We start from the raw sequence: 24,579 nt of genomic DNA, 5'->3' as shown, positions 1-24,579 counted from the left end.
CTGGGGTTCAAGCTCCCCAGTATACAGGGAGCTCTTGGGGAGAAAAACTGTGCCTTATTGAATTCTGTGCTCCTTATCTCCTGTCTGGGGCCAGATCAGCCTCCACGTGGAGCTTCCTAGATCCCAGGCTGCCCTGAGGCTGCCAAATACTGTGCCTCAACACCTAGTAGAGACCAAAGTAGAGCATGTCCCTGGCTTGCAGACCTCACAGCCTGAGGAAACAGGCAACTGTTTTCATTGGCCAAGAAATCAGATGGGACTAGCTTTCCTGGGGAGCTGGGAATGACTTACTAAAATATATCTGAACTACTGGGCTTCCCAGAAGAACTCACATCAGAAAGAAAGAACTCCATTGTGGAGTTCTCTGCTCAGAAGTTTCTGGCCTTATTTTCCCTCCATAAAATAAGCGCTTTGCTGAGAAAGATGAAGGAAACAGTACAAACGGGTCTTATCACCAATATCTGCCTTTCTGGAACCCAGGATTTCATCAGTGAGGAAGATACCTCAGTTTCCTCAATTGTAAAGTAGAGATGACAGGCTAGTAGTTCTCTCATGGGGGTTCTAGGACTGCGTGAGATGTCATAAGGAATGTGCCAAGCCCGACGTACAGTAGATGCTTAGCAAATATTGCTTCCCTGTCACTGGGTCACCCATACTTTACTTTCAATAAGATCCTAGATCCCTGGTATGATCTCCTTGGCCTATTTTAAACTAAAGCATAACTGGGCCCATGATGACCTTTTTCAAGATGTCAGCTAGGGATTTCTCTAGGAAGGAATTCAAATTTGGGGATCCAAGATTATGCACAAAGCTAGTATCATCTGCCCCATCTGAAGGGACCATCTTCAGACTAGCCTGTCACCCTTGCTCAATGGCATCGCTGTCCTAGGGTGGGATCTTTTAAGGACATTGCCAGGAAAGATTACAGGCCCAAGAGATTTGTCTTATAGTTACACACCCAAACTTCTCTCCCCCTTTTATTTTGACATAAGAGACGAAGATTTTACATGCCCAAATAAAGTTTTTTCCTTATATACTTCAGAAAATAACCAACTCTTCTCTCTCTCCTAAAGGAGGCCACCACCCAAGAGACACAAGGTCAGCCCTGCCCCCCAAGAGATGGTTCCTTTTCACAAAGACATGGAAGAGCAGCAACATTCCACACTCTCCCTCCCACTGATTACAAAAAAAGCAAAAAGAACCTTTACCAAAGGGCGTGGACACAGCGGACTGGCCAGTGAACAACAGGTCAAGGCCTAGGCTGGGGGAGGGGTTCAAAATGGTATCGGGCCAAGCCCCATGCAGGTTATGTTTGAGAATGGGGACCTCTGCTGTGGTCTCAGGAGCATCCCGAGGTCACACTGATCCAGACCGGCAGGTGTCCAATGCCAGAGATCCCTGAAGGAGCCTACAGCAGGCAGCAGAGCAGGCCCCCCCCTCCTCCAAGAGCCCCATCATTTCCATGACAGCATGAAGGAGTAGAACAGATATCTCCTCTACTCTCAAGGAAAAGTGAGGCAGGGAGGTGCTGCTGAGGCTGTCACTCCCCAATGCTCGCACAGTCGGCTTGCCATGAGATTCACAAACTTGAACAAAAGCAAGAGGTCTGGGAACCAAAAAATCCAGGGCCTCGTCATGGGTGCACGTGTGCATGGGCCCATGGCTGTGGCTGGTTGGGTGTGGAAGGGAAGTCTGGGCCTTTCAGAGCAGCATCCCCACAGCTATAGGAGACCCTCAGAAGGTGCAGGGCCCACCACGGAACACGGACCACCAGTCTTCTTCTTGGAGTTGGGCAGGGGGCCACCTCTTAGCCTCTGAGCCCAGTCACTGCCATTCACAGAAAAGGGGGCTTGGCTGCAGCAGCCTCTGGGCTCTGGCAGATTCCCCATCCCATTGGGCTAAAAGGAGCTTAAATATTCCAGTGCCACCTCGTATACAAATTTATACTGTTCCTGAGAGGGGGAGAGGCAAAGAGGAAGCAGAGGAGGCAAGAGAAGGAAAAAAAAGGAAAGGAGAAATGCATTTAGGTTAGAGACACAGATTTTGGAAGACACTTTATCTACATCCATACTAACAGTTGACTCAAAATTATCCATGTAATTATCTGTATCTGGACATCCCCCCAAGTTGTGCCCTGGGCCTGTTCACACCCACGCTTTCCCAGATGCCCAACGGGATCATTCTCTTCCTTTTCCCTGTTTTGGACACTAGTGCTTCTCAGACTGAAAGATGCATATGAAGCACCCAAGAATCTTTCTAAAATGCAAACTCTGGGTAAATCTGGAGTGGCTTTAGATTCTGTGTTTCTAACAAGCACCTAGATGACGCTGACAATGCTGGTCTATGGATGAGAATCTAAGTAGGACCGTGCTTTGATTAGGTTAAGACTCTTCTATCAAAGTTCCCTGTGTATGGTCTGTTCCCATCACTGCACCAGGCCTTATGATCTGGGCTCTGCCTGCTCACGTACTTTCCATCGCTTTCTCCACAGTGTCCAAGCCCTATGCTTACACTGTGCAATTCACATAGGTCAATTAGAATAGGACTGGACTGAATTGAAAATATAATTCACACTCCACTAATCCAGAATCCCTTCCCCTAAGCCTGAATTAGCGATATGAGGATTAGTGTGTCAGGATTAATATTTGGACTGCCCTGCAGGAGAAGGAAGTTTGTGTGGTTGCAAGGGATGTGAGCAGAGCAGACAACTGTGCAAAGGGTGTAGACTGTAAGGGCTCACTAAGCGCCCTGCTGTTGGGTGTTTTTACTCTCTGATGCTATTTTCTCCAGGTCAGGGGAATTAGGGCCAGCCCCCAGACTGTGGAAGAAGGTTCTTGAGACACTCACCAGGGTCTCCACCATGTTGGACTTGTTGTTACGTAGTGTTTTCACAATGTGGAACACGTCAATGATGTTTTGCTGCTGGATCATCTCACACACGCTGCAGATGGCACAGAAGGTTCCGCTGCGGCCGCCCCCATTTCTACACACAGAGTGAAGAGGTGAGCTATATTCCTGGGCACCCTCCCAGCACCTGTTCATCCTAAAGCCACATCAGCAGTAGTGGGGGAGTGGCTGCCCCAGCAAATGCAAGGTCAGGCTATGGTGAAAGCCTTAGCAGTGTCAGTCCCACTGGTGCCATGAGCCTGCTTTGTTTGACCTTGAACGAGCTGTTCCCTGTTCATATAATGGAGGGGCTGGACTAGATGCTCTTTGAGAATTCAATTAACTGGACGTTTCTTTGGTTCTATGAGCATGTGAAAGTCATACATGGTACACTGACCCAAACAGTGTGACAGACAGTGTGTCTCTGTAGATGTGGTGTCTGTATCCTTGTTCAAAAGGAGGATCTGAGTCCACCTACACATCCAGTGAACACAGGGGAAGGTTCCAGGTGGTTTTAATCCTAGTTCTTCCCCTCCACTAAGGATAGAAACTCCAGAGACATCACTGTTAGCTTCAGGTCAGCCAGTCTAGGTTTAGGGGTGGGGCTGGGTGGGTCTGAAATGCTCTATTTTGAGATGATAGGTCTCTGGACATCCTGGTTGAAGCAAGACCCTGTCAATCTGGAGAGTTGAGCTAGAGGGCTCCCGGCAGGGTCATCTCTCTGTCCCTCCTTTCTGGTGCTCCATAATTCATGTTCATGAAAATGCCCCTCCAACTATTTACAGAAAGTCCCTTTAGGAAACTACCTGATTCAGAAATCCTGGGCACGTTGCCAAGAGCAACTAATGATTTCATGTAATGGCCTGTGTCTAAAGAACATCTGGATGGAAATTAAGGCACTTGATTTCCCAGATGTTTTATGTATAGGACACCCAATGAGCAGATGTTTCAAGTACAGACAGTTGCCCTCCATTCACTGGCCATTGCATTTCGATGTCTCTTTGGTATCTCTGGCCTCCAAGGATGCCAAGGTCCCTGATGATAGGAGGACATGCCTATGCTTTCCTTCAGTTCAAACTGCTGGTCACCTTGGCTAGGGGAGATATGGATAAAAAGGTACTCCTGCAAAAAAGCAGGCTGAAAAAAATCACATGGCAAGGAGTAGGAAGGGATTCCCCTAGAGGGAGTGTTCAGTACTTTCTGAAGCAAGAACAACAGAGTCCAAGAGTGGGCACAGGAATCCAAGGGTCTGATGGAGTGAGACTCTGATGTGATGGTAATGACTCTGTGCTAAAGGTGAGAACACCTGAGTGTGTGAGAGGGATGTGGAAGGGGCAAGGGTGAATTGGCAGGGAACCAGCTGCCAGTTTCTGGGATGTGGGTAGAACTAGCTTGGTTTGGCTGATGTCACCCATCAACGTGACACTGACACCTCACAGCATCTTCCTGAACCCCAGTTTGTGATTTGCATCCTTTGAGAAAAAAAGGATTGTTATAAGTGGTGGCCTTAAGTCGTGTGTGTTGTGTGTGTGTGTGTGTGTGTGTTTGTGTGTGTCTGGTTTTCCTGACATGTGCATACACCACCTATTTGAAAGAGGGGAACAATGAACAATAGCTGGTTTTGAAAAGACTGAACTTGATTCTGAAGTCAGTAAGGTGTTTTCAATGGGCTCCAGACATATTTACTCTAAAAAGGGAAGAGCTCGCTCCCATCTCCTCTGACACATTTTAAGAGAGTTGAGTCCTCTCAGTCACTTTTCCCCAACCCTCCACATTCTGAGCAGCAAAGGGAATAGTTGCCAGTCATATGTTCCACACATGGCTGTTACAGCTACAGAGGTGCTCTGGGTCCGAGATCTTTGCAGAATCCTTCTCAGAGGTCACTCTATATTCTTAGGGTAGACTCCAACACAGGCTCTGAAGTAACTGTCTTTATAACATTTGCATATTTGCTACCATGATGTCATGAATCTGTATGTTGGAAGATAACTTGTGTTTGTTCTCCAAATATTTAATGACAAAGCACGATAGGGTCTTAAGATGACCTATTTTAACATATGCACTGGGCAGATGAGGTAACTGAAGCTCACTCAGTTAACTAACTTTCTTGATGACAGCCTGTCAGCCACAGTCCCCTAAGGGTCCTGACCTCCACCTGGCATTATGACATCAAGGTCTATTTGGGAAACTCTGTGCCCCAGCTTTGCCCATTCTGAGATAGGTGGTAAAGGTTACAGTGTACCCCAGTAATGGACATATCAGCACAGCTGTGAGCCCACTGTGCCATGGGAAACAGTATTTCCAGGGCCCTTCACACCCATCGATCAACCCCTCAGGGGCATTGCCTTCCCTTCAGGCTCTCTGTGTCCCTGTGTTCCCAGTACGCCCATAGCAAGAGATGCCCCTGAAGGAGGACACGGCTGATGAGTCCTTTGGTTTACTCAGAGGCAGTGTGGGTTAACAGCATATTGACTTGCATGTCGGTGGATTCAGATCAAAGCTCCTCACTTAACTACCCAATCTCTCACCCCTTCTGTGCCTCAGTTTTTCACTATAGCATGGTAATATCTACCTTGTAGATGGTATTTTAATTTTAAAATTCATTTAAAATATTTGGCATCAAACTCAATCAACACATTCCCTTTCTTCTTTTCCTCCTTTAGGAAATAATTGGAGGATCTAGTCAGTGGAACCCCCTCTGTCCTAGATTTCTAGTGACTAAGAGGACACATCATGCCTCTTGTTGGGGATTGGGACTTCTCTCCCCATTAAGAGTGATACGGATGGGCACCTGGGTGGCTCAGTCAGTGTTCGACTTCAACTCAGGTCATGATCTCGCGGTTTGTGAGTTGGAGCCCTACATCGGGCTCTGTGCTGACAGCTCAGAGCCTGGAGCCTGCTTCAGATTCTGTGTCTCCTCCTCTCTCTGTCCCTCCCATGCTTATGCTGTCTCTCTCTGTCTCTGTCTCTCAATAATAAATAAACATTAAAAAATTAAAAAAGAGTGATATGGAGTGGCCTGCCCACTCCCTATGTCTATGAAAGTTTACCAGGTTCTGTATCAATGACGTGTCATATAATCTTAATTCAGGACAACAAACTGGCAACCCCAGTCCATGAAAGGTTATATTTCCTTGAACACCTGCTCCTTGGCCTTTGAGAGATGTTGAGAGGTGGTATGGCCAGGCGTGCCTGTGGCTGGTGCTTGTGGGCAGTGGCATCCTCAAGGATAGACGCCCTGTCACCACCACCCTGCTGCCCCAGAGGCCCCACCACGGTACTCACAGGCAGTGGACCACGGTGCGGCCCTCCCTCCCGTCATACTGCTCCTGCCACTTCTCTAGCCGGCGGACCACTTTGAGCAGAGAGCGCTTGGAGGGGGGCGTGTCACGGTAGGCGGGCCAGCCAATGTACTGGAGGTGCTGGACTATGCGGTACCCATCCTGAGGCTGAAAGCGGAGAAGCTGTTAGGGCTGTGCTTCTGGGGATGCAGACCCTTCAGTTACCCTGGGGGCTGCAGCATTGCAGTGGAAGACAGACTAAATGGGCTGTATGCCATGTCATCACAGTCTGTCTCTCCCCATTCTCATCCTTACACCTTTGTGCACACTAATTCTCCTGCCATGACTTCCCTGCATGCCCCTCTACCTGCAAAACTACTCAGTTTCCAAAACCCAATTCAGATGTCCCTTTCTATAGGAAAAGCCTTCCCTGACTCACCCCACTGGGCAGAATTTGTCTCTCTCCCTGAGGTTCATGTGCCAGAACATATCTCATGTTCCCACTGGACAGTGAACTGAGGAAGAGACACAGTTCTGTTCACCCCAGGGCCCCAGTAAAGACCAAAGTCTTCATTACCCATTTCATAGACTACTGATCTGCCCTTCCCACCCAATACTTCTCTACCTAGCCAGTGAATTTCCCCATGGAAGCAACTAATTATTTTTCATCTTGGTGTTCTTCAGGTCTAGCCCAAAGCCTACTGGATCCAATCAAAGGCTGCATCAACTCATGCCAACATAGTGCGACACAGCGGGGAAGCACTAATTCCTGAGAAGTTTTGACTACACGGCAGCAAGTGTGTCGGAAACAGGCAGATGGCAGGCTGGGTGTCTCCCCATGCATGTCTGAGTGCTGGAGCCATGGTTGGGTCTGGAGCCGGAATCGGCAGAGGCACTGCTTCCCCAAAGTTGGGATTATCAGGAGAGTACAGCACAGACTCCTGGCTGGTGTGTGTCATCTTCTCCCACTAGCCCTCATCTGTTTTGGGGTGGGGGAGCAGCACAGGAAGTGATAGTGGACATCCACTTACCCGAGCCATGTTACAGATGCGGAATATTCTGTGGATGATATCCTCATCAATGTCTGCAGACACGAACTCCACCTGGATGGGCCCATAGCATCCAGAGGTCTTCTCAGGCCAGTACTGCATACAGAGCTGGGGCAAGGGAGAGATCAGAGGGAGAGGTCAAGGAGGGGTGGGGGGTGCTGATCGCATTTACCACCAAGCCTTTCTTATTGCCTGCAGGAAACACTGGCTAGAAGTATTAGAGTATTAGGTGGGAAATGGTGAACCTGCCTGTGATCTTTCCTATTTTTCTGGAATTGAGTTAGAACCTACAGCTGAGAGCAAAAGGCAATGCAATGGTTGCCCTTTAACCAGACAGTGGCTTTCAGCCAGAAGTTGTTTTGTCAGCTAAGGGACATTTGGCAGTGTCTGGAGACACTTTTGATGGTCACACCTGGGGGTTGCTATGGGCATTTAGTGCATAGAGGCCAGGATGCTGCTAACCATCCTACGGTGTGCGTGATTGTTCCTGAGTGCGATCTGGCCCCACATATCAATAGAGCAGAGATTGAGAAACCCTAGTCTGAGATCCTAAATTGTTCCCTATGTTTATAGTGCCATCAAGGAGAGACAGATAATTTATTCCCTGGTATCTGTGGAGCTGTTACGTGACTTTAGTTGGGAAAAGAATATTCAGGTAGGTGGCGGGTATTGTGGCTCAGAGAGGCACAAAGCTTCCTCAAATCCCCAGTTTCTAAGGGGCATGGAGATGGACCCTGTCCAGGTCTACAGGCCCATGGTTGGGGCTCAGATGGAAGCTAAGATTGCAGCTGCAGGCTTGTTGGGGACCACCCCAGTGTGGACAAAGAGGTCATTTGTTAGACCATTGGCAAGGTATTGGAAAATGTACCCGAGGCTCATAAAGACCCACCATGTCTTCTGAGAGCAGGTTGGGATCAAGTCTTTCATCAGTGGGGTCTGCCACAGCCTACATCGAGCTTGTAGACAAGGAGCTAGATTGACAGGTGACCCATGGGACTCTGATGGCCCCCTACAGCCACCACGGATGCAGGATTTTCATGAAAACAATCCTTCTCCCTTTTGTTGAGAGAGAACAGCCAACTCTCCCTGGGCAGTCATGTGCAAAAACATCTTTTATTCTATTCTTCCTCCAGAACTAGAACCAGAATGGAAGAGCAGGGAGGAAGGAGGATGTAGGAGACAGAAAAGAACCCAACCTTCAGATTGGGAATAACATGTTCAAATGATGGCCTACAGGCTAAACCTGGCCAGTTGGCTGAATTTGTAAATACAGTTTTATTGAAACACATCCATAATTACTAATTTACATATTGTCTATGGTTGTTGTCAAGCCACAATGGCAGATTTGAGTAGTTGAGAATACCCTGCATAACCTAAAATAGACTTCAAAACCTCAAATATTTCCTTTTTTGTCCTTTATAGAGAAAGTTTGCCAACTCTTGACCTTCATTGTTGTTCTAAGGATAAAGGAGATGATACATGTGAAGAAAGCCCTCAGCACCGTGCCAGGTGTGGGATAAGCATCTGCTAAATTCCAGTGATTTGCATTATTCCGGAACCTATCAGTATCCAGCAAACACAACCACCATAATAATAGCTAACCTATACGTTTGAAGTACTCTTTTTATCATTTCCTTTAAATAGCCAAGACTAGCAAGGCTAGGTTTCACAATGCAATGGTGCCTTGCTTTCCCATTCCCCACTGCAGGTTAATTGAGCATATTCAGTGTGTGTGTGTGTGTGTGTGTGTGTGTGTGTGTGTGTGTGGCGGTGGTGGAGGGGGTGGGACAGTTATCTGCTGAGCTGTGCAATAATGACAAATCCATAATTTGAACTTCATTTCTCTTTGCCATTGGCTCTTCTGGCTTGCAACCTTCACAGTAATGAGGGACTAGTAGAGATAAGTCGGTGGCTGGCCAAAGAAATCAGAATTAATCAGAACTGCCCATTAAAAAAAATAATAACCTTTATCACTTGCATTGAATTGAGTCTTGCCAGAGGTTGGCTGTGATCCTGACATGAGGTACATGGGTCCCAGGCTTCAGAGAAAGTCTATTACCCCCAATATTTTCAGTCCAGAGAGAAGGTGGAATGATTTGTCTCTTTTAATAAGATTTCCAGACCAATTTCTCAAGCTAATAGGTTCTACTGTGCCTCAAACAAGACTCCTATATTTTGGGACACCTCTCTACATTTGATTTTCCAGGTCACTTTCCCATAATGCCCAGAGGGCTGGGGAAGGTTGCAGGGTCCTTCTAATCCTAAATCGGAGCCATCCTGTCACTTAAGGTCCTTAATTCGTGAGACCACAGCAGCACCGTGACATCCAGCTGGGTGATGTGTGGGCACATGTGGTGTTTGAGCTGCCAAACATCATCAGGTCTCCCCACAGCCCAGGATGTCGCACATAATCCAGCCATGGGAAGCAGGAGAAAGAAGAGAGGAAGCCAGTGTTCAGTTCCCAGTGACCTTTTAGGGCTCGGAAAGGATTCTACCAACAAGAATGTCCTCTTTTGTTTAGCTCAAGGCTGTCCTGGTGTCCAAGTGGTGGGATGGTGCCTCAGTACTGGTACTGCCATTTAGGTCTATGTACGCTGTGTAGCAAAACGTAGTGGGGCTCCCACTTGAAGTGCTCTGAGTTCAAATCCCAGCCCTGATGCCTTCCAGCTGAGTAACTTGGCCAAATCTTTTAGCTTCTCTGGGTTATGAGTGGCTGGGAATCATAGTGTGTTACTTATCACGGGATATTTAGTGAATATTCAATAAATGTGAGCTATAGTTAGCAGGCAGTGTGTGTGTGTGTGGGGGGGGGGTGGTTATTCAAAACAAGAGGGATAAACTGAGGGTTTTATTTCCCCCCTCTACTTAGTATCCTTTATGAAAATTTCTCCTTAGGATAATAGCCATACGACTGCCCTTGTGAAAATTCCTGATCAGCCAGCTTGGGGTAGCAGTGGGGTGGGCAGTATCCTGGGCATGGGGACACTGCTCTACATGTCAAAGGAGAGAGAGCTGTGGGTTGTTATGAAAAGGGACCTGGGAGATGACAAAGTTTGGGAGCATAGGAGAGCCAGTGAAAGGGTGGAAGGTGGATCACTGTTTCATGTAACCCCCAAACTCCTAAATATTCAGTAAATTGATAACATGTACAGTGCTCAATGCACATGGATTTCTTGTAGAAACCAGTGAAGAATTGAACTTTGCTCCCTGGGAAACATGGAAATGGAGCAGAGGCCACATATGTGAACTGAGGAACCTGAGCGTGAGCACGTAAATACCAGTGATTTACAGAACTCCTGGGGAGGGAGGCTTATGGTTTCTTTTTTTTCTTAAGCTAACAATTAGTATTTTATTATTTAAAAATTTTTTATTTTAATTAGCATTAGTTAACATAGTGTTCTGTGAGTTTCAGGTGTATGGTATGGTGGTTCTGCTCTTCTATCCATTACCCAGTGCTCATTATGACGAGTGTACTCCTTAATCCCCATCACTTATTTCAACCATCCCTTCACCCTTCTGCCCTCTGGTGACCATCAGTTTGTTCTCTGTAGATAAGAGTCTGCTTCTTGATTTGTCTTTCTTCGTTTTTTCCTTTTGCTGGTGTGTTTTTCTTCTTAAATTCCACATGTGAGTGAAGTCATATGGCAATTGTCTTTCTCTGACTTATTTCACTTAGCATAATACTCTGTAGCTCCATCCATGTTGTTGCAAATGGCAAGATTTCCTTCTTTTTTATGGCTGGATAATATTCCATTGTGTGTGTATGTGTGTGTGTGTGTGTACACACACCACATGCTTATCCATTCTTCAATCGATGGAAACATTATTGGCTACTGCAAATAATGCTGCTGTAAACATAGGGGTGCATGTATCCTTCTGAATGGGTGTTTTTATAGTTTTTGGGTAAATACCCAGTAGTGCGATTGCTAGATCATAAGATAGTTCTATTTTTAAGTTTCTGAGGAAAATCCATACTGTTTCCCACAGTGGCTGCACTAGTATGTATTCCAACAGTGCAAGAGGGTTCTCCTTTCTCCACATTCTCAGCCACATCTGTTGTATCTTGAGTTCTTGATTTTTTCCATTCTGACAGGTGTGAGGTGTAGCTCATGGTAGTTTGGTTGGTATTTCTCTGATGATAAGTGACAATGAGTGTCTTTTCATGTATCTGTTGGCCATCTGGATGTCTTCTTTGGAGATATGTCTGTTCATGTCTTCTGCCCATTTTTAAATTGGATTATTGTTTTTGGGGGGTTAGGTTTTCTAAATTCTTTACATGTTTTGGATACTAATTCTTTATTGGGTATGTAATTTGCATGTATCTTCTCTAATCCCATTGGTTGCCTTTTAGTTTTGTTGATTGTTTCCTTTCCTGTGCAGAAGCCTTTTATTTTGATGTAGCCCCAATAGTTAATTTTTGCTTTTGTTTGCCTTGCCTCAGGAGATACATCTAGAAAGAAGTTACAGTTGATGTCAAATAAGTTGCTTGTGTTCTCCCTTAAGATTTTTATGGTTTCCTGCCTCACATTTAGATATTTACTCCATTTTGAATTTATTTTTGTGTATGGTGTAAGAAAGTGGTCCAGTTTCATTCTTCTGCATGTTGCTGTCCAGTTTTCCCAACACCATTTGCCAAAGAGACTTTTTCCCATTGGATATTCTTTCCTGCTTTGTTGAAGATCAACAGACCATATAGTTGTGGGTTTATTTCTGGATAGTCTATTCTATTCCATTGGTCTGTGTATCTATTTTTATATAAGTTCCATACTGTTTTGATTATTACAGCTTTGTTTATAACTTAAAGTCCAGAGTTGTGATGTCCCCAGCTTTGCTTTGCTTTTTCAAGACTGCTTTGGCTATTTGGGTGGAGTCTTTTGTGGCTCCATACAAATTTTAGGATTGTTTGCTCTAGTTCTGTGAAAACTGCTGTTGGTATTTTGATAGGGATTGCATTAAATATGTACATTGCTTTGGATAATATAGATGTTTTAACAATAATTGTTTTTCCAATCCATGAGCATGGAATGTTTTTCCATTTCTTTGTGTCAGTTTCTTTCATGACTGTTTTATAGTTTTCGGAGTACAGCTGTTTCAGCTCTTTGGTTAGATTCATTCCTAGGTATCTTATTGTTTTGGGTGCAATTGTAAATGGGATTGTTTTCTTAATTTTTTTCTGCTGCTCCATTATTGGCGTATAGTAATGCAAGGGATTTCTGTACATTGATTTTGTATCCTGTGATTTTACTGAATTTTTAAATCAGTTCTAGTAGTTTTTGGTGGGGTCTTTTGGGTTTTCTATATATCCTATCATGTCATCTGCAAATAGTGAAAGTTTTCCTTCTTCCTTACTGATCTGAATGCCTTTTATTTCCTTTTGTTGTCTGATTGCTGTGGCCAGGACTTACAGTTCTACACTGAATAAAAATGGTGAGAGTGGACCTCCTTGTGTTGTTCCTGGCCTTAGGGGAAAAGCTCTCAGGCTTTTCCCACTGAGGATGATGTTATCTATGGGTTTTTCAAATAAGGCCTTTATGATGTTAAGGTATGTTCTCTCTAAACCTACTTTGTTGAGGGTTTTAATTATGAATGGATGTGATACTTATCAAATGCTTTTTCTGTGTCTATTGAAATGCTCAAATAAACTGAGGGTTGATGGGGGGTGGGAGGGAGGGGAAAGTCAGTGATGGGCAATGAGGAGGGCACCTGTTGGGATGAGCACTGGGTGTTGTATGGAAATCAATTTGACAATAAATTTCATATTAAAAAGATGGTCATATGGTTCTCATCCTCTTATTGATCACATCAATTGACTTGTGAATATTATACCATGTTTGCAACCCGGGATTAAATCTCGCTTGATCGTGGTAAATGATTTTTTAATGTATTATCAGACGCAGTTTGCTAGTAGTATTTTGTTGAGGATTTTGGCATCTATGTTAATTAGGGATATTGGCCTGTAGTTCTCTTTTTTAGTGGAGTCTTTATCTGGTTTTGGTATCAGTTTAATACTGGCCTGATAGAATGAATTTGGAAGTTTTCCTTTCCTTTCTTCCTTTCCTATTTTTCTGAAAAGTTTAAGAAGAATAAGTACATTCCTTTAAACATTTGGTAGAATTTGCCTATAATGCCATCTGGTTCTGGACTTGTGTTTGTTGGTAATGTTTTGATTACTGATTCAATTTCTTTGCTGGTCTGTTCAAATTTTCTATTTCTTCTTCTTTCAGTTTTGGGTTTCTAGGAATTTATTCATTTCTTCTAGGTTGTCCAATTTGTTGGCATATAATTTTTCATAATATTCTGAGTGTATGTCTGTCGTATGTATGTTTGTTATTTCTACTCTCATTTCTGATTTTATTTATTTGGGTCCTTTATTTCCCTTGATAAGTCTGGCTAGAGGTTTATTGATTTTTTTCAAAGAACTAGATCCTGGTTTCATTGATCTGTTCTATTGCTTTTTTTTTTGGTTTTTTGTTTTTAGTTTCTGTATCATTTATTTCTGCTGTAATCTTTATTATTTCCTTCCTTCTGATGTTTTAGGTTTCATTTGCTCTTTTTCTAGTTGCTTTAAGTGTGAGTTTAACTTTTTGAGATTTTTCTTGCTTCTTGAGATAAGTCTAGCTTGCTATAAACTTCCCTCTTAGAACTGCTTTTGAAGTATCCCAAAGGTTTTGGACCATTATGTTTTCATTTTGTTTCAGTGTACTTTTTGATTTCTTCTTTGATTTGTTGGTTGACTCATTCATTGTTTTATTAGTATGTTATTTGACCTCCATGTATTTGTGATATTTCCAGATTTTTACTTGTGGTTGACGTAGTTTCATAGCATTGTGGTCAGAAAAGATGCATGGCAGGACTTTTACCTTCTTGAATTTTTTTGAGTATGGTTTTGTGGGCTAATATGTGATCTATTCTGGAAATGTTCTACATGTATTTGAAAAGAATGTGTATTCTGCTGTTTTAGAATGGAATGTTCTGAATATATCTGTTAAATCCATCTGTTCCAGTATGTCATTCAAAGCTATTGTTTCCTTCTTGATGTTTGTTTAGATCTGTCCACTGATGTAAGTGGGGGATGTTAAAGTCCCCTACTATTATTTTATTATTATCAATTATTTCCTCTATATTTGTTATTAACTGTTTTATGTATCTGGGTGCTCCCACATTGAGCATGTATATTTATAATTGCTATATCTTCTTGTTAAATCGTCTCTTTTATTATTATATAGTGTCTCTTCTTTGTCTCTTGTTATAGTCTTTGTGTTAATGTCCATATTGTCCAAAGTAAGTATTGCTACTCTGGCTTTCTTTTGACATCCACTTGCATGATAGATGTTTCTCCATCCCCTCACTTTGAATCTGCTGGTGTCTTTAGCTCTAAAATGAATCTCTTATAGGCACTTTTTATCCACTCTGTTACCCGTGTCTTTTGATTGGAGCATTTAGTCCATTTACATTCAAAGTAATTACTGATATGTATTTATTGCCATTTTATTACTTCTTTTGTGTTTTTTTCTGAAAATTTTCTCTGCTCTTCGTGTTTTGCTTATTTTCATTAGTGACAATTTAGATTTCTTTCTCTACTCTTTATAGGTTTATTAGTGGTTTTTGATATAGTTAAATTAGGTTTGTATACAGCTTCTGCATATAGCAGTCTGTATTAAGTTGATGGTCATTTAAGTTTGAATCCATTCTTTTCCTTCTTCCCCACATTTCAGGTATATGGTATTATATTTTATATTCTTTTTTTGAGTTACTTGACTTTTTTTTACAGAAATATTCATTTCACTGGCTTTGTGTTTCTTATGTTTATACTGTCATTTTTGGTCTCTCCTTTCCACTCAAAGAGTCCCCTGTAATATTTTTTGCATGGCTGCTTTAGTGGTCTCAAACACCTTTAGTTTTTGTTTGTCTGGGAAATTCTATCTCTCCTTCTGAGATAGATTCTGAATGATATCCTTGCTGGATAGAATATTCTTGGCTGCAGATTTTTTCCCATTTAACACTTCAAATATATTATGTCACTCCCTTCTGGCTTGCAAAGTTTCTGTGAAAAATCTCCTGCTAGCCTTATGGGTTTTCCTTTGTAAGTTACTGACTTTGTTGCTTAAAAATTTTTTCTTTATCACATTTTGCAAGTTTAATTATTTGGTGTGGATATGCTTTTGTTGATTTTTCATGAGAGTTCTCTGTGCCTCCTAGATCTGGATATCTGTTTCCTTCCCAGATTAGGGAAGTTTTCAACTGTTATTTCTTTAAATAAACTCTCTGCCCCTCTTCTCTCTCTCTCCTTCTTCTGGGACTCCCATAATATGAATATTATTATGTTTGATGAAGTCATCTCTCCAAGTCTATTTCTGTTTTGTGTAATTCTTTCTTTCGTTCAGCCTGATTACTTTCTAGTTGTCTTCTAAGTCTTTAATACGTTGCTCTCCTTCTTCCATCCTGTTGTTCATTCTATCAGGTGTGTTTCTCATTTCATTTATTTAGCCCTTTATCTTTGCCAAGTTATTTCTTATCTCTTTGTTAAGGGTCTCACTGATGTCCTCCACTCTTAAATCAAGTGAGTATCCTTTTGTTCATTGCGTTAAATTTTCTATCAGTCATGTTACTTATATCTGTTTCACTTAGATCTCTGCCTGTGGCCTTGTCCTGTTATTTCACTGGGGATAAATTTCTATTTTCTCTACCACTTTGTGCCTGTTTCTGTGTATTAAAGCCAACTGTGTCTTCTGCTCTTGAAAGTAGTGAATTTATGAAGAGGAGGTCCTGGAGTACCCTGTAGTACAGTGTCCCCTGTTCACTAAAAACTGACACTTCAGCAATGAGGCACTACTTATACCTTACTGTTGTGTCTGAGTCACTTTTCCTTTCAGTGAAGTTGTCTGCACTGACTCTGCCTGTTTTGGGCTGTGCTTGCTCTCTGTGGTGTTTGTGGGACCCAGGAAGGCCAGCTCCAAGGGGGCTTGCTGCTGGGGAAATTGGGAGCAGGATAGTGGTATTATCAAAGTTTTTTCTGGGCCACCAGTTCTATGCCAGATCCCCTGAAACACTGTCGGCTTGTGGCTGCATGCTGGGGCTGGTAGGGGCTGTGAGTCCGGGGTGCGAGGCTGGGAGCAGCTGGGTCTGGTGCATGATGGTGGCTGTGGGTATGTGGCCAGGTGTGTCATGAAATGGCAGCTGGGGGCATGGCAGATGTGCGTGGTACACTGAGGCAGCTGTGCACCCATTGGCTGCTTAGGGCACACGTGCAGCTTTAACAAAATTTGCCCTGAGCCCAAGGCAGAGGCTAGCAGTCTTGGAGTGGGTGAGCCTTCAGGAGAACTCATGGGTGTGTTTCATTGCCAAAGGGTCAGGCAGACGTATCTGTGCATCCCTGCCTCTTGCAGGTGGCTCTGTATTTATGCTGGGAGGCAGGGGAGGAACATGGTGACTGCCAGCTCCCTTGCCTTCAGAGAATTCCAACAATACACTCTTAAATCAGTATGAACAGGTCTTCTGGTGTTTGTCCTGGTGTTGTATAAACTGCTGCTTTTATGTTGCTTTTCTCTGTAGGCTGCTATTTCTTTAAGGGCGGTGACCCAGCTTTCATTCACTGTCCTGCTTTGCCCAGTGCTGAGTCAGTTGACTTTTAAAACTCTAGGCTCCAGGTAACCATTGCTTTTATAAACTCACAGAATTTAGCCCCTCTGGTTTTTAAAGCCAAACATTAGTCTTCCTCATGTGAACTCCCTGGTTCAAGGGCTCATTTCTCTCCTCTGCACACATAGCTCATTCCCTCCTGTGGGCCACATCCCTTTACCTTTCTGACCTTTCTAACCTTTCAGATGCAGCTTCTTATCTATAGTTGTGGAGTTCTGCCAGTCTTCATATCACTCTCTGGTTTGTTGACTTGGGATGTGAGTGATATCTAATTGAAATGTGGGATAGGGTGAGGTCAGGGTCCTCCTACTTTTTCATCTTCCCAAGCTCCAAGGAGACATGTGGTTTCTTCCAAAGATTCCAGGAGGTCCTGGAAAATGGGGGGATTCAAGGAGGCCGACTTAGCTCTAAGAACATGAGAACACAGCTAACCTGGGGCTGCATGAACATTCAATGCAACTTTGGCATTTTTTAAAATTTAGTTGAAAACCTTTTGAAGAGGCTTTTTCCAAGAATAGGTTTCAATCCTCTAGCCTAGAGTCTGGATCAATGGCCCTTTCCCACATCATGTCCTGGCCCCTCCCTCCTCCTTTTCTCACCCAACAGCCTGGGGAGGGATGGTTTAGAGGGGAGGGCTTCACTACTGCAAAAACGCAGTGTTGCTTATCACATCTGGAACAGGAAGCCAGTCCAGTTGCAGCATATGATCTAGAAATGCCCATGCTTCTTCCAGAAAAGCAGAGGGACTTTTGCTATTTATTGTTAGAACAAGTTAAACCAAGCATGTGTGGACAGCCCTGGAGCAGCTGCCATACATTATTCCACCTAGTGATCTCCATAGCTCTTTGGGCCATGAAAAGATGTCCTTTGGGAGTGCAAGTTCACACGTGAAATATAACAAATGTGGAGGTACCCTCACGGTTGAACATCATTTTCTTGCTGATGGAATCAGAAAGCTAGTTAGTTGCTGGAATAAACACGCTCTGATGAGTTGAATGAAAACTACCATATGGGCCTATTTTTGGAATAAACAATTTAAAAGCACATTGTAGTGCACCTTAGTTATGCCTTTTGTTAATTAAACAATACTTTGATAAAATGGAAAGGCCAGTAATATCACACAGCTTCAGAAATGAAAAATTCTACTTATCAAGCTTATCAAGGTTCATAGTAGGGGAAATCAATCCTGGGCCACTTGAAGATGTAGTTGAATTAGTATTTCTAAGAAATAATATGAAAGTCACCTGAATTAGTTATAAGATTCAGATCAGTGATTATAAAATTCCTTTAAAGAGATTCTATTAAGAACCAAAACATATAATTGGCCAGGTGAGGAAGAGAGAGGGTGAGGTGGCAGGTAAAAAGCAAGGGAGAGAGAAAGGCACATCGTTGGTGACCAAAGCGTATCTTTCTCAATTCTGCCTCTCAACAGCCCCCAAGGGTGAATAATTTAATCCCCATGCAGTGGGGGAACTTTCTTATGACAGTTGCATTGGAATCTGTTCTCAGGGTAGGAGTTTAGGAGAATATGTACAGAGGATGGTAGAATGAGGGGATGTCAAAGGCTCAGGGCAGGCTTGAGAAAGAGGTATTAAAGAAAGCACTCAGGCAGGACTTATGGGGAAGATGTTGGAGTAGGAGGACCCTAAGCTCACTTCATCCCATGGATACAACTAGATAACACAACAGTGCAAATAATGCAAAAAATAACCTGAAGACTGGAAGAACAGATTCCACAACTAAATGTAGAGAAGAGGCAACATTAAAGAGGGTAGGAAGGGTGGAGCTGTGGTGGGGAGCTAAACCAACTCATGGGCCATCCTTGGGAGGGAGGGAGTTGTGGGTGAGGAGAGGGGAGGAAAAAAACTATCACAACAGAGCTTGCACAGGGAAGGTGAAGCCCCATAACATTTGGCTTTGAAACCAAAGGGGGTGAATTTTGTGAGTTCTTACAACTAGGGGGACTTAGAGCCTGGAATTTTAAAATCAGCAGGCTTGGCTCTGGGAGAGTCAAGGAGGGCATTAGGAAGCAAAGTCTCCATGCTTAAAGAGATAGCATAACAGCCCACAGAGATCCAGCCTAGAAGCAGCAGTTTGAAAAATGCCAGGGGCATATGGGTGGGAGAGTTATTTACTCATTTCAGAGGGTGTCCCAGAGGGGAGGATTCACAGGGAGACTCCTCCAGAAACAAAAGAGCTGGCAGGTGCCAATTTCCTCCCCTGCCCCCCAGCATAATCACATGGCTACCTGCGGGAACCAGCACAGCACCCACGTTAACTACCTACCTTGCTTACACCAAGCCCTGCTCTCCTTTGCTTTGGCGGATCTGTCCTTTCCAGTCATATTTGCCTGAGCCTTGATGCTTGGGCTGCTCCCTGAGAATACCTTGCAAAGCTTGCCAACACTATATCTTCTGACTGTGCACTTTGCAGGGACTCAGTCCTGGCAGTGATAGGGCAGCAGCTGGTAACCTCTCACAGAGGACACATGCACCTTGTTAAAACTGCATGCCTCACCCTGCATGCTTTGTGGGGTGGTCTCAGCAGTGGAGGCACATCTCCTCTCTCAAAGGACAGTGCCACCTTTTTAAAAGTGCTTGCCCCAGCACTACTTTCAAGAACAGGAGACACAGGTAACATTCCTAACACACAGAAACAGACACAGAGAGTTAGAAAAAAATGAGAGGAATGTGTCCCAAATGAAAGAGCAGGACAAAACCACAACAAGAGACCTAAGTGAAATGGAGATAAGTAATATGCCTAAATAGAGAATTTGAAGCACTGAACTTCAGAAAAGAGTGGAGGACATCAGAGACACTTTAACAATGAGATAAAGAACCAGAGGTGATGAACACAATAAATGAAATAAAAAAAAAAAACCCATTAGATGGAATAAATAGCATGCAGGAAGAAGAATGAATTAGTGACCTGGAGGGCAGAGTCATGGAAAGTAATCAAGCTAAGCAGGTGAGAGAAAAAAAATTATACAAAATGAAAAAAGACTTCAGGAACTCAGTTACTCCATCAAGCATAATAACAGGGACCTCAGAAGAGGGAGAAAATAGGGCAGAAAATTTATTTGAAGAAATAATAGCTGAAATTTTCCTAATCTGAGGAGAAAACAGATATCTAGACCCAGGAGGCACAGTGATCCCCCAACAAAATCAACCCAAGGGGGACTATACCAAGACACATAGTAATTAAAATGGCAAAAAGTATTGATAAAGAAAAATAATTTTAAAGCAGCAAAACAAAAGTAGCCAGTAACTTACAAGGGAAAACCCATAAGTCTGGCAGGAGATTTTTCAACAGAAGTCTGCAAGCCAGAATAGAGTGGCATAATATATTCAAAATACAGAATGGGAAAAATTTGCATCCTGGAATATTGTAACCAACAAGGCTATCAGAATAGAAAGAGAGAGAAAGAGTTTCCCAGACAAACCAAAACTAAAGGAGCTCATGACCACTAAACCAGCCCTACAAGAAAATGTTAGAGTGGACTCATGTAGAAAGGAGAGACCATAAGTAAGAGTGAGTAGGAAGCACAAAAGCAGTGAAAATAAGTATATTGTAAAAATCAAAGGACTCACAAAATAAAAGGAAGTAAAGTATGATACCATATACCTAAAACATGGGGACGAGAGGAGTAAAGAATGGGTTCAAATTTAAACAACCATCAACTTAATATAACTACTATATGTAGAAGATGTTATATACATAATGGTAACCACAAATCAAAAATAAAAAGTCAGTAATCTGCAAAAAACAGAAAGGAAGTCAAATACATTATGAAAGAAAGCCAATTTATAGTGAGAGAAGAGAGCAAGGGAAGAAAGGAACAGAGAAAATATACAAAGCCAACCACAAAACAAATACGAAATGTTAATAAATACATCTATATCAATAATTACTTTGAATGCAAATGGACTAAACACTCAAAAGACACAGGGTGGTGGAAAGGATAAAAAACCTACTTATATGCTGCCTATAAGAGACACGTTCTAGTCTTAAGACACCTGCAGATTGGGGGTCCTTGGGTGGCTCAGTCATTGGGCATCCAACTTCGGCTCAGGTCATGATCTCACCATTCATGAGTTTAAGCCCCACGTCGGGCTCTGTGCTGACAGCTCGGAGCCTGGAGCTTGATTTGGATTCTGTCTCCCTCTCTCTGTGCTCCTCTCCCACTTGCATTTTGTCTCTCTCTCTCTCAAAAACAAATAAACATTAAAAAATATATTTAAAAGACACCCGCAGATTGAAAGTGAGGGGATGAAGAAATATCTATCATGCAAATGGATATCAAAATAAAGCTGGACTAGCAATACTTATGTTGGACAAAACAGACTTTAAAACAGAGTCTGTGAAAAGAGACAAAGAAGAACACTATATAATAAAGGGGACAATCCAAGAAGATAACAGCAATTTATATATATATATATATATATATATATATATATATGTGTGTGTGTGTGTGTGTGTGTGTATGCACACACACATATGTATATACACCAAATATGGAAGCACCCAAATATATAATTCAGTAACAAACACAAAGGAACTAATTGATGATAATACAATAACTCTAGGGGACTTTAATACCTTACTTACATCAATGGACAGATCATCCAAATGAACATCAACAAGGAAATGGGCTTGAATGACACACTAGACCAGATGGATCTAACAGATGTATTCAGAATATTCAATTCTAAAACAGAATATACAAGTGAACACGGAACATTATCCAGAATAGATCACATATTAGCCCAGAGAAACATACACAACAGATTCAAAATGATCTAAGTCTCACTATGCATGTTTTCTGACCACCACGCTATGAAAGTAGAAATCAACCACAAGCAAAAATCTGGAAAGACCACAAGTACATGGAGGTTAAATAACATGCTACTAAACAATGAATGGGTCAACTGAGAAATCAAAGAAGAAATAAAAAAATACATGGAAACGTATAAAAATGAAAACAGTCTAAAACCCTTGGAATCTAGCAAAAGCTGTTCTAAAAGGGAAGCTAGAGAAATCTCAAATAACTCAATCTTATAACCTCAAGGAGCTAGAAAAAGAAGGAAAAAGCCCAAATCCAAAAACTAGCAGAAGGAAGGAAATGATAAAGATTAGTGGAAGTAAATTATATAGAAACTAAAAAAAAAAAAAAAAAAAAAAAAGCAGGAAAAGACCTCTCTGACCTCAGCCGCAGCAATTTCTTACTTGACACATCCCCAAAGGCAAGGGAATTAAAAGCAAAAATGAACTATTGGGACCTCATGAAGGTAAAAAGCTTCTGCACAGCAAAGGAAACAATCAACAAAACTAAAAGGCAACCAACAGAATGGGAAAAGATATTTGCAAATGACATATCAGACAAAGTGCTAGTATCCAAAATCTATAAAGAGCTCACCAAACTCCACACCCAAAAAACAAATAATCCAGTGAAGAAATGGGCAGAAAACATGAATAGACACTTCTATAAAGAAGACATCCAGATGGCCAACAGGCACATGAAAAGATGCTCAACATCGCTCCTCATCAGGGAAATACAAATCAAAACCACACTCAGATAGAGATCACCTCACGCCAGTCAGTGGCCAAAATGAACAAATCAGGAGACTATAGATGCTGGAGAGGATATGGAGAAATGGGAACCCTCTTGCACTGTTGGTGGGAATGCAAACTGGTGCAGCCACTCTGGAAAACAGTGTGGAGGTTCCTCAAAAAATTAAAAATAGACCTACCCTATGACCCAGCAGTAGCACTGCTAGGAATTTACCCAAGGGATACAGGAGTACTGATGCATAGGGGCACTTGTACCCCAATGTTTATAGCAGCACTCTCAACAATAGCCAAATTGTGGAAAAAGCCTAAATGTCCATCAACTGATGAATGGATAAAAAAATTGTGGTTTATATACACAATGGAGTACTACATGGCAATGAGAAAGAATGAAATATGGCCCTTTGTAGTAACGTGGATGGAACTGGAGAGTGTGATGCTAAGTGAAATAAGCCATACAGAGAAAGACAGATACCATATGTTTTCACTCTTATGTGGATCCTGAGAAACTTAACAGAAACCCATGGGGGAGGGGAGGGAAAAATAAGAAAAAAAAGAGGTTAGAGTGGGAGAGAGAGCCAAAGCATAAGAGACTCTTAAAAACTGAGAACTGAGGGTGTATGGGGGATGGGAGGGAGGGGAGGGTAGGTGATGGGCATTGAAGAGGGCATCTTTTGGGATGAGCACTGGGTGTTGTATGGAAACTAATTTGACAATAAATTTCATATAATCAAAAAAAAATAAACTAAAAAAAAAAAGAAACCAAGAGCTGGTTCTTTGAAAAGATCAACAAAATTGATAAACCTCTAGCCAGACTTCTAAAGAAAAGGAAAAAAGAGGACTCAAACAAACTCAGAAGTGAAGTGAAAGAGGAGAAATAACAAATGACACCACAGGAATACAAAGGATTATTAGAGAATATAATGAACAATTATATGCCAACAAATTGAACAATGTAGAAGAAATGGATAAATTACTAGAAACATGTAAACTGCCAAAACTGAAGCAGGAAGAAATAGAAAATTTGAACAGACCAGTTACCAGCCAGGAAATTGAATCAGTAATCAAAAACCTCCCAGCAAACAAAAGCCCAGGACTAGTGAATTGTACCAAACATTTAAAGCAGAGTTAATGTTTATTCTCAAACTGTTCCAAAAAATAGAAAAGGAAGGAAAACTTCCAAATTCACTCTATGAGGCCAGCATTACCTTGATACCAAAACCAGATAAAGACACTACCAAAAAGACTATTACAGGCCAATATCCCTGATTAACATAGATGCAAAAATTCTTAACAAAATGCTAGCAAACCAAATTCAACAATACATTAAAAAATCATTCACAGGGGTGCCTGGGTGGCTCAGTCAGTTAAGCATCTGACTCTTGATCTCCACTCAGGTCGTGATCTCACGGTTCATGGGTTTGAGCCCTCTGTTGGGCTCTATGCTGACAATGGAGCCTGCTTGGAATTCTCTCTCCCTCTCTCTGTCCCTACCCCACTTGTGCTCTTTCTCTCTCTCTCTCAAAATAAATAGACTTTAAAAAAAGCATTCACAAAGATCAAGTGGGATTTATTCCTGAGATGCAAAGGTGATTCAATATTTGCAAATCAATCAATGTGATACATCATACCAATAAGTGAAAGGAAGAAACAAGACAATTTCAGTACACACAGAGAAAACATTTGACACAATACAACATTTATTCATGATAAAATCCCTCAACAAGGTTAGAGGGAACATACCTCAAAATAATAAAGGTCTTATATGAAAACCCCACAGCTAACATCATCCTCAATGGGGAAAACCTGAGAGCTTTTCCCTTAAGATCAGGAACAAGACAAGGCTATCCGTTCTCACCACTTTTATTCAACAAAGTACTGGAAGTCCTAGCCATAGCAATAAGACAAGAGAAAGGAATAAAATGGATCCAAATTGGTAAGGAAGAAGTAAAAATTTCACTATTTGCAGATGACATGATACTATATATAGAAAACCTAAAAGATTACACACACAAAAAAACAACCCCTACTAGAACTGATAACAATTCCACATGGTTGCAGGATACAAAATCAATGTACAGAAAGCCATTGCATTACCAAACATTAGTAGTGAAGCAGGAGAAAGAGAAATTAAGAAAACAATCCCATTTACAATG

General features: G+C 42.3%; 1 protein-coding gene across 3 annotated transcripts in view; it reads right to left on the bottom strand.

The window, feature by feature from the left end:
* Positions 1–1,386: 1,386 nt before the first annotated feature.
* The window catches only part of PTPRT (protein tyrosine phosphatase receptor type T), a 796,626-nt gene continuing 773,433 nt past the window's right edge, over positions 1,387–24,579 (bottom strand). For all 3 annotated transcript variants that reach the window (XM_042980385.1, XM_042980383.1, XM_042980384.1), the window contains 4 exons: positions 7,199–7,324; positions 6,172–6,335; positions 2,848–2,983; positions 1,387–1,952 (listed from right to left, as the gene is read on the bottom strand). In XM_042980385.1, the coding sequence (XP_042836319.1) occupies positions 1,899–1,952; positions 2,848–2,983; positions 6,172–6,335; positions 7,199–7,324 (480 nt within the window). In that variant the 3' untranslated portion in view covers positions 1,387–1,898. The remainder of the gene's footprint in view (positions 1,953–2,847; positions 2,984–6,171; positions 6,336–7,198; positions 7,325–24,579) is intronic.

This window comes from Panthera tigris, chromosome A3 (genome assembly GCF_018350195.1).
Source record: "Panthera tigris isolate Pti1 chromosome A3, P.tigris_Pti1_mat1.1, whole genome shotgun sequence".
NCBI lineage: Eukaryota > Metazoa > Chordata > Mammalia > Carnivora > Felidae > Panthera > Panthera tigris.
The sequence above is the reverse complement of the archived record's forward strand: the minus strand, read 5'-3'. Positions and strand labels throughout refer to the sequence as shown.